The following is a 10,640-nucleotide window of genomic DNA, read 5'->3' on the forward strand; positions in this document are numbered from 1 at the left end:
GGAGTGGCAACTAACTGCTACAGAGGCACAAGAGAACTCACAGCCTAGTGGCAAAGCCCTTCTTCCCAGCATCTACCTTCCCATTGGATCCATGTCCCCCCACTGAGTCTGATCTTCAAGTGTCTCCGATCAGGTGATGTTTCCTGCATGGTGATTGCACCTTACTCTCCACGGTTGTGCATCACACTTAGCTGATGTGTTACTTGTGACATGGCTGGCAGCCACTATCCAGGCTATGTCTCTGCAACACCCCACTGTATCTCAGCCTTGACTCCCCATTGTCACAGATGGTTTGTGCTGCCTCATCTCCTGGCTCTGGTCAGATGCAGCTCCAGATCCACGACTCTGCCTCAGCACTGCTGCACTTCTTCCGGCCCAGCTTGAGGTCCTGAGAATTGCATTAATAGCTCCAAATCACTTAAAAACTAACATAAAGGTAGCCCAATCTACTTCCTGAAACTTTTTTTATTCACACATTGGCCTACACATAAAATAACAAATGAAAGCTTTCATTATACATCTAGTACAGATTTTATATTTAAAAAAAAAAGGAAAACCTACAAGCCCTATCAGGAGTTTATCCACATTAGCAACACACCTCTAAAGTGACAATCAAATTCCAAATCAAACACCGGTACAGATTCTTGAATCCTGATTGAGCGCTGCAGATGTTTCACGCAAAAAAAAATGACAAATGGAGGCATTAAATATAGTCCCAAATTATTCCCAAATTTACATGCTGAGAAAACAGTGATATTATCATATTAATTATTTCGAATTGCATTCCATGATGGCAGTCAATGTGCACATTTTGTATTGAATTAGTTTGTTACTGTTCGTCTTTGGTTTATTCCTGAAGTGTTGGACATAGAAAATCAGGTAAATTTTCCTCCAACACTGAGCCCAGCCAAACTCGGACAAAGCACCCTTGATTAACGAGGGGATACACTTTCTCCTTCTTGTCACACAGGTTTCAATCAGTGACCTCCTGTGATCACTTTCTGGAGATGTATTTGCCCACTTTGTCACGAAGCTCTTTGGTTCTGACTCCATAAATGATAGGGTTGAGCAGGGGAGGGAAGAGGAGATACAGATCAGTCAAGATGATGTGAATGTAGGGAGCAAAGCCCTGACCAAGCTGGCTTATCAGGTTGGAAAAGAGGCCAGGAGTATAATACGTTAGCATCACACAGATGTGGGCTGTGCAGGTGTTGAGGGCTTTTTGGTGGGCTTTCTTGGAGGAAAGTCTGAGAACAGCCTTGATTATCAGACCATAGGACAGGGCAATGAGCGTCAGGTCTGACATGATGACTACGAAGAATAGCACCAAGCCATATGTCCTGTTCACTGTAATATCCCCACACGACATCTTCACCACAGCCATGTGCTCACATTGCGTGTGGGGGATAATGCGATTGGCACAGAATGGCTGCCGGCTCAGGAGCAGGGGCAGGGGCATAATGAAGAGAACAGCTCTTATCAAACCTATTAGACCTAGCTTAGCTATTTGTGCGTTAGTGAGGATGATGGCGTATCTCAGAGGCTTGCAAATGGCAACATAACGATCGAAGGCCATTGTCACTAGGACGGAAGAGTGCATAAGAGAAACAGCGTGAAGGAAGAACATCTGGGTAAGGCAGCCCCCCACAGTAATGCCTTTCAAATTGAACCAAAATACACACAATATCTTTGGCATAATGAAAGTAGGTGTGGCAATGTCTGTGAGTGCCAGCATGCAGAGCAGCAGGTACATTGGATTGCGGAGAGTCTGCTCTTTGTATACAACAAACAGAACTGTGAAATTTCCCAACAGGCCGATAATGTAGAACATAGAGAAAGGGATGGAAATCCAGACGTGGGCAACTTCCAGGCCCGGGATGCCCATTAGGATGAACGTTGAAGGGTGGGAGGAGGTGATGTTGAAAGCTGCCATGAGGTGGTCAATGCATCGATTGGGCTCAGAAATGCTCCAGGTGCCTGTGAAGGGAGAGAAGCACAGCGAAGGGAGGTTATAGAAAATAGTATGATAAATATTGTATAGTTAACCATCTAGAACTGGAAGTGATCAGTGCAGTGCCAACATTTACAGGTGGCACCATATTATTTAGCTCAGGGTCAAGTCCGGAGAAGTTTTCTAAGGGAACTGAAAAAGCTAAGTGAATGGGGAACAAGATGACAAATGAATTTCAATGTCAATAAACTGTGATGTGTATGCCCATTGGAGGAAAAAGCTTGAACTCCTAAAACACTGTACGAGGTTCTGATTTAACTATATGAACTCAGGACAAGGACCTGGGTGTCATGGTACAGAGCTCTGTGAACCCCTTTTCATAGAGCAAGCAGACAGAAACTAAGCAAAACATTGGGATCCAGGAGAAGTGGGATGGGAAATCATACAGAAAATACAATGCCATGAGATCAATTATTCAATGTTTCATCGTATCTGGTCTCCTCAGTGTAGTATTGTGCACCTTTCTCACACAGGATATTGCAGACTAGAGGGGTTATGTCCAGGGCAAGGAGAATGATCAAGGGCCTGAGGAAACTCTCATACAGAGAGAAGTTGAAAAGACTGGGATTGTTATGTTACAGAGGAGATGAATAAGAGGAAATATGAGAAAATACCCACAGGTAGAGTAGATGGAGAATATATTCTCCCTGCCTCATAACACAAGATCAAGAGGACATTCAACTAAACTGAAATGTGGTAAATTCAAAACTGATAAAAATAGAATGTTTTCTTCCCTCAATGCCTAAATAGACTGAGGAACTCCTTGCCACAAGATGTATTTGAGGCCATGAGCTAAGCAAGAATGAGGAAGGGTTTGGACATGTACATGGATAGTGACACTTTACACCTTCAGCCTCTCCCAACAAACCACAGTGCTGACTGCTTCTCTGTATAGATCTCCCTACCTAACCCCACAACCCTCAGCACTGCCTGCTTGTCCATCTATACCCTTCTTCTCACCTCCATTACACTCAGTACTGCCTACCTCAGTATATATCCCAGACTCTACCACAAAACCTCCAGTGCTGGCCACTTGTCAATGTATGTTCTCCACCCCATAACTTCCAGTCCTGCCACACAATGATACCCTTCAGCCGGGACCATAATTAAGTGCCAGATCCGAGAGAGGCAGCTCATAGAAATATCTCCTCAGACTAGGTTAAGCACAGTGTCTGCCTGCATCCGGGAAAAGGAACCTATTCTGTGAAGGGACCTATTCCAGTGAAGGGAAACGCAGCAGCAGCTCAGGCTGTACAGGGAAGGAAAGAGAGACAGATGCGGTGGGAGGGAGAGAGGACATGGAGACTAAAAGGAGCCAGAGTGAGTAAAAGCAGCAAAGAGTCCTGTGACACCTCATAGACTAGCAGATGTATTGGAGCATGAGCTTTCATGGGTGAATACCCACTTCGTCAGATTCATGTCGGAGTGTGAGTAACTCTTTCTCAAAATGACACAAAGCTTTAATGTATTGCAGCCTGCTAGAAACCCAGACACCCCTTCCTGAGGCAGCTATTCCATGTTGGTAGTTGCTGACGTTCCCACAAGACTGTAGTGGGGCTGCTCACGGGAGGAGGGATGGTCCAGCTGGGGGACTGGTCAGAGACAATCTGCTGTAGTGTGGTCCACATTCCGTTACAGTCTGAGACACCCTCTATCCCAGGGAGCCTCTTTACGCCTCTTTGCTCTGTGCATTAGGCAGGATGTCCAGTCCCTGTTTTGTCCAGTTTCAGGACCCCGTGTCACTGTGATGTACATACTGCACGTCCTCTCTCCCCCCTACCCCAACACACATAAACATTGTGCATCCCTGAGCTTCCCACAGTGAGTTTTCCAACACCGCTGATATCCTGTAAGCCAGAAACACGCTTTTATATTTTAATGCCTTTTGATGCTTCTCATCCTGTCTAGACTAGGAGACCCAGGGCCACAGAGAAAGCAGACCCTCCCTTTCTCCCTGGAAAAAAAACGTTATCCTAATTGTTCAGTTACGAAAATGATTAGGGGACCAGGGCACCTAGCACTATTTCACTAGGAGGGTGATGAAGCACTGGAATGGATTACCTAGGGAGGTGGTGGAATCTCCATCCTTAGAGTTTTAAGGTTTGGCTTGACAAAGCCCTTGCTGGGTTGTTCTAGTGAGGTTGGTCCTGCTTGAGCATGGGGTTGGACTAGATACCCCCTGAGGTCTCTTCCAACCCTAATCTTCTGTGATTCTATGAACCTCTAAGGATTTCAGCAACTCTCCTGTCAGCTCCTTTTTGGTTCAAATGAGCTCACCCAATCTTTAGCAGAGACAGGACAACTCCAGCTGAACTCACTGGAGGTTCGTGGCCGGTGTGAATCAGGACATTCATTTAAGTCCTTGCTTGGGGATTAGGGCGAACTTGGGCAATGAGTTCTGCCATTGAACTCAATGGTCCAATATTTCATCCTTAGTGTTTAATTTCAGCCCCTAGCTGTGAAAATCACGCCTAGCTTCACATCCTGCTACAGAGAGCTCTATTCTCGATGGTGCTGAAAAAGTCTGAAGGAAACCCCCAATTTATGTGGTGTTCTGAGACAAGGCATTAAAGATGAGGATTCCAAAACACACAGGGGCCCAGATTTTGCTCTCAGGGAGATCAGTGTAAATCTGGAGTGACTCAACGAGGGCAGAATGTGAGAGCAGACTCTTTCCACTGTGTGAATCCTATGTAATATCACATTCTTCTTGTGCAAAATCTGATAACACAAACACCCACTGCAGAGGTCTTGGCTGCACTTCCTAAGAGGCCAGTGAAGTTGCTCAACTGGAACACTTGAGTGAACCAGAGGAAAAAACACATAGATCAAAAAAAAGGAAAAAGAGCAGGAGTACCTGTGGCACATTTATTTCAGCATAAGCTTTCATGAGCTACAGCCCACTAGCCCATGAAAGCTTATGCTGAAATAAATGTGTTAGTCTCTAAGGTGCTACAAGTACTCTTGTTCTTTTTGCAAATACAGACTAACAAGGCTGCTATTCTGAAACCTGTCAGAAAAAGCAAGTTACTGAGACAGACAGAAGAACACAGCAAGAGACAAGGAATTGATCTGAAAAACAAATATTTGTCTAAACTGTTTCTAATACATTTTTAGTTTCAGTTATTCCAGGTAAATCTCTTGGTGTTTCTGACAATATTAAGCAATTCCAGATGTTTGTGCTAATGAATTCCTGGTTCTTGATATGAACCCGGGAGCCCTCCCTGAGCCCTCAGCACTAACTTTAATGCAGAAACAGGCAACTCACCAAAAGCCACTCTGCAGAGAGGAAATCTCCTTACTGCGACAGGAAGACAGGACCCTGAGAATCAGCGTATGAGTCTTGGTCGTCTGACACTTGTTGTGCTGTCCAACGACCGTTATGATTCCCCTGTACAGTCCCTGAAGTCTCTCATGTTGGCCAGGACTCTCAGGCAATTCCCTCTGCTCTGTGAGCATCGGGAAGAGCAGAAAATAGACTCTGGAGAGCTTCAGCCTGTGAGCCTCAGGAATAAGAAGTGACTTGCTGTTAACAGAGGCTCAAATTGTCAGGGCAAAAGGGAATATTAACATTTAGATGAATCTTGGGTGAAATAAGATCATTGTCTGTATGTCTCTCTGCAGTTTGTGATGATAGTTTTCCTAATGGCTAAATTGCCCTTTGTTGATCTGTGTAACTGATTCCCAGTGGTGCTTAGAAAACAGAAGGTTACATCTAAAGCCTATTGTTTACCCAGGACTGTATGGGCAAGTGGATGCTAGAAAAATGTATAAAAGCCCCTTGGGTCCTGATGCTGTTTAACTCAGATCTAACTGAGATTTCATGCAGGGGAAGCCTAAGTCACAAGGGCAGAGATCCCAGTTCTGACTGTTCTGCCTTGAAATATAAACTTTGGACTACAACCTGTGGACTATTTCTCAAAGAACTCTGCAACTACATAGCTCACCATCTCTCCTATGTATCTGAACTTCAAGAATTTAATTCACATATGTTCATATACAGATCTTTTAACTATACACTCTCTTGGTTCTTTTAATACATTTTAGTCTAATTACTAACAATTGGCTGCAAGCCTGTATTTGGATAAGATTTGGAATACTCAATAACCTGGGAGGTCATGTGTCCAATCCTTTGGGATTGAGAGAACCTTTTCTTTCCTATGATGAGATGAGATTTTCAGTAATCCTTATCATATTTCACTTGTGCGCCTAGGTGAAGGCCTGAGGTGTAATTATTTTAATAGAACTCTGTTGCGGGCTTCTGAGTAACCAGTGAGGTTTAACAGAAGCTTGTTTCTGCTGGTTTTGTAAATCTAAGTATTGGAATATCCACCAGCTTGCTGGAGGGTTGCCTGCTCTATTCTTTGTAGTTCATCCTAACTGAGTGGCCCCCGATGGGCCCTGATCACACCATGCCTGTCCTTTCAACTAGGTTATCAACATTGAGCGGGGAGAAGAGAGGGGCTTTCGGTATTCTCCTAGGACTCACCAGTGTGCTAGCGAGCAAGAGCCTGGGGCAGTGCAAGATCCGAGGCCTGGTGCAAGATCTGAGGACTGAACCAGAGGCGTGAACCAAAGTCAGGCCAGGTATTAAAGCAGATATTTACAAATTCACTGTTCATCACATGACACTGACAAAGTTGTTGCTAGTGTGCTAGGCACTAGGTATTTATGCTAATATATTCCAGCTAGTGCAGATATATCCTGTGACATACTATACATTGGGGAAATGCCCTGTAATCCCCATATTCCTCCTCTGTATATAATTGTGATATTACATATAAAGCATGCCATGTAAGGTATCTGGGGAAAGGTTACGATCTGCTGAATATCATTGTTCTATCCACATGTGTATCATCAGTACATATGAAATTATAAGATTGGAATTGTGTGGTTTTCTCTAAAATATTCTGTGGATTTGGGATACTGGCTCTACAGAAACGAAGACAAGGGAGGTAACCAATACCTGGGTGGATGTTTTTGAACAGAAATCACCATCCATTGTCCAGCGAGGAAGTTACAACTGAATGACTCACCTGCATGCAGCTACACCAGGGGAATTATTCAGCCTGGCCTAGGGACTCAGCAAGACCCCCAGACATGCCTGGACTTGTGCTCTGTATAAAACAGAACTAAGTGACTACATGTGGGGCACTTCTCCTGCCCCTACCTTTGCTGCAAGCAACAAGGACACTGAGGCAAAGACTGAAAACACCAGCTAAGGAGATTGATCCAGATTTCAAGGTTGAAACCAGTTGACTATGGATTGCAATAGCCAAAGGGTTGGAAAAAATGCTTAATCTAGATCAGGGGTCGGCAACCTTTCAGAAGTGCTGTGCCGAGTCTTCATTTATTCACTCTAATTTAAGGTTTTGTGTGCTGGTAATACTTTTTAACGTTTTTATAAGGTCTTTTTCTGTAAGTCTATATTATATAACTAAACTATTGTATTGAAAGTAAACAAGTTTTTCAAAATGTTTAAGAAGCGTCATTTAAAAATTAAATTAAAATGCTGATCTGACACCATCAACCTGAGGTTCTGTTTACCTAGGCAAGCAGCTGGCTGAGCAGTGCCTGCAGCCAGGACCCCAGACCTGGGTGGGGAGGTTTCAGGGGTCAGGGCCGAGGGCTGGGGTGAGGGGGTTGTTCAGGGATGATGGCTGGGTGTGTGTGTGGGTCAAGTGTCAAGGCAAAGGGCTGAGGGGTATGGGGGCTGCAGGCAGGTGGCTGAGTGTGTGGGGTGGTCAGGGCAGAGGGATGTGGCTGTGGGGATGCACAGCAGAAGACTGGGTGTGTATTGGGATGGGCAGAGTTCAGGGCAGAGGGCTCGGGGTTTGGGGGTGCAGGGCAGAAGGCTGTGGGTATGAGGTGGTTCAAGGGTCAGGGCAGAGGGCTGGGGGGTATGGAGACTGCAGGGCAGAAAGCTGAGTGTGGAGGGTGGTCAGGGCAGAAGGCTGGGTGTGTGGGGGCGTTCAAGGGTCAGGGCAGAGGGCTTGGGGTTTGGGAGTGCAGGGCAGAAAGCTGAGTGTGTGCGGGGGGTCAGGGCAGAAGGTTGGGGGTGTGTGGGGGGGGTTCAAGGGTCAGGGCAGAGGGCTGGGTGGTATGGGGGTTGCAGGGCACAAAGCTGAGTGTGGGGGGCGGTCAGGGTAGAAGGTTCAATGTGTGTGGGGCTCAAGGGTCAGGGCAGAGGGCTAAGGGCATGGGGTTGTAGGACAGAAGACAGTGTGTGGGGGGGGATTAGAGCAGAGGGCTCGGGTGCTTGGCCCATAGGGATGCTCCCAACCCCCTGCCCTGAGCGGCTCAGGGCAGGGGGCTGGAAGGGATATGCCTTTTCCACCCCTTCCCCAAGGCTCCGTCCCCACCTCTCTCTGTCCCCTCTAGGGAGCTGCCTGCACAGTGTTGCTCTTCCCGCCTCCCCCTCGCTAGGGCCGTCAGCTGATGGGAGCAGGGAAGGAGAGGGGGAGAGGCAGGAAAGCACTATGCCGGGGAAGTGCGTGAGATGGAAGCTTGGTTGCCGCAGAACCAAGCTTCTGTGTCCTGCCCCCGCAGGGGAGAGCGGTGGGCGGGGGGGGCTGAGGGCCAGGACTGCGGTAGGTGGCTGCGAGCCGTTCAAAATCAGCTCATGTGCCACATTTGGCACACGTGCCACAGGTTGCCGACCCCTGATCTAGATGTTGCCCAGTCTAGTAAGTTTGAGAGTTTACTCTTCATGCTTCTATTTTATTTCTTTTGGTAACTGACTGACTTTTTTGGCTATCACTTAATATCACTTTAAAACTATCATTTATAGTCAACACATTTGTTTTACTGTTCATCTTTACCAGTGAGTTTGTGTGAAGTATGTGGCAACTCTACTCAGGTTTCATAAGGGCTGGTGTAGATCCACCTTCAATTGATGAGGTGGTGAACCAATTAATACATCTGCATGGATCATCTTGGACTATGTAAGACAGTATATTCCAGGGATCTAGTGCTGGGGGGTGGGAGGAGGCGATTTGGCTCTGGTGCCTTTCTCTGAGTAATTCATGAGTTGCTCTGGGACCATTCATGCAATCTAGCTGGATGTGAGGGTCTCCACCTGTGGCTGTGCTGAATGATAAGAGCACTGTGAGGGGTTGCTGCTGGTCAGAATTAAGGCTTTGTGAGAGACAGCCCAGGCTGGAGAGAGTTAAGTGTGCACAGTCCCAGGTTGCACCCCAGGGGTCCTGTAACAAATCCTACTTTTGTAAAAGATAAGATGGTTTGACAACAGAATGAATAAAAATGGTTTGTCTAGGAGGGGAAAGCAGAGACTCCTGCTGCTGACTGAGCCAGTTGGCACTCAGATATTAGCATACCTGAAACCATGGAGGGAGGGAGTAATGGCTTTGCTTTGAGGGCAATAAACTTGGTGGAGTGCCTTTGTCACCAAACCGTGCCAGTGGTCTTTCTTAATGAGTAACATCGAGGTCTACTGAATGAGCAGGCTGCCTATTCTACTAATATTGATAACACTGGAACTCCAAGGACACAGGCACTGAGCAGCCTGAACAATGTTACCGAGACAACAACATTTCAGCCTCCAGCACTTAACAACGGCCAGCTGACACTCTGGGGAACAGGAACAACAGTCACTGACTTGCTCCAAAGAGTAGAGTCATTCTCACCTGGGCTCAAAATGTGGCCACTGCCTCAGTTGCTGGGATTCAGTTACTACCCCATTCACCAAAGTAATTTCCTCTTAGACGTGGCTAAGGATAAGATTATGTCACTTTGATCCCAGAATCCTGGACTTTCAGAGACTTCCATGACATTGCCCACCTTAGCGCTGGGGTGTCAGAGCCAGAACGGTCAGCCGCTGCTGGCAGTGGGGGGCCGAAGAGCTGTCAGCCCCAATGGCAGCAGGTACTGAACTCAGGTTTTAGCCACCGCCAGCCGTGTTCCCTCAGTCTCTGGGGCATGACCTGGTGCCAGACCCCTGCCTATATTTCTCTTCATGAAAGCAACGTCAGTGTGTCTTTTCATGATATCCAAGGAGAGCTGCCTTTACTCTATGGTAATCAAGGCTGGTGTTAGACTCCCTGGGGGCCAGGAGAAAAATTAAGGAGTGAACCCATTACCTGGGGCCAAAGGCAGCGTTTGTTGCCTGGGGCTGAAGCCTGAGCCGCCTGGCATTGCCACTCACAGGGTACACTCCATGGTGTGAAAACCTCTGCTTTAGTGCGATTTATTTCCACTTTTGAAGATTAAATTACTTTAATACTCACATAACATTTACTCACAGTGGCTATGCATAAACGATATAACTTCGCTTTGTGGCACTTCCTGTTCTATTTAGCTCCAGGCAATTTCCCTGCTTGTTAGCCCCTAATGCTGGCCCCGGGGGTAATCCTCAGCAGCCATCAGGTTAAGCCCCCTAGTTGGTGGCCTAGGCTGGTCTAGTCGCGGGGAAGGTGGCTAACAAGACAGCTCAATATTCAGGGGGTACTGCATTGCTACCACCACCTCCTTGAAGGTGTTAAGTAACGCCTTCCTGTCATCACCAGGGTCCATTTTCGTGATCGTACCAGGATCAAACTGGGATTTGAAGTCTCACTGTCAGATTCCCCACTGCCCCTGGGGACTGGAGAAAGGACGGTGTTTTTTGCAC

At 46.8% G+C, this 10,640-nt stretch overlaps 1 protein-coding gene across 1 annotated transcript; it reads right to left on the minus strand.

The window, feature by feature from the left end:
- Nucleotides 1-994: 994 nt before the first annotated feature.
- On the minus strand, nucleotides 995-1,933 carry LOC127056670 (olfactory receptor 52E2-like). Its single transcript, XM_050964848.1, has one exon. It carries the CDS (start codon nucleotides 1,931-1,933, stop codon nucleotides 995-997), a length of 939 nt encoding a protein of 312 aa, XP_050820805.1.
- Nucleotides 1,934-10,640: the final 8,707 nt, after the last annotated feature.

This window comes from Gopherus flavomarginatus, chromosome 1 (assembly GCF_025201925.1).
Source record: "Gopherus flavomarginatus isolate rGopFla2 chromosome 1, rGopFla2.mat.asm, whole genome shotgun sequence".
Taxonomy (NCBI): Eukaryota; Metazoa; Chordata; order Testudines; family Testudinidae; genus Gopherus; species Gopherus flavomarginatus.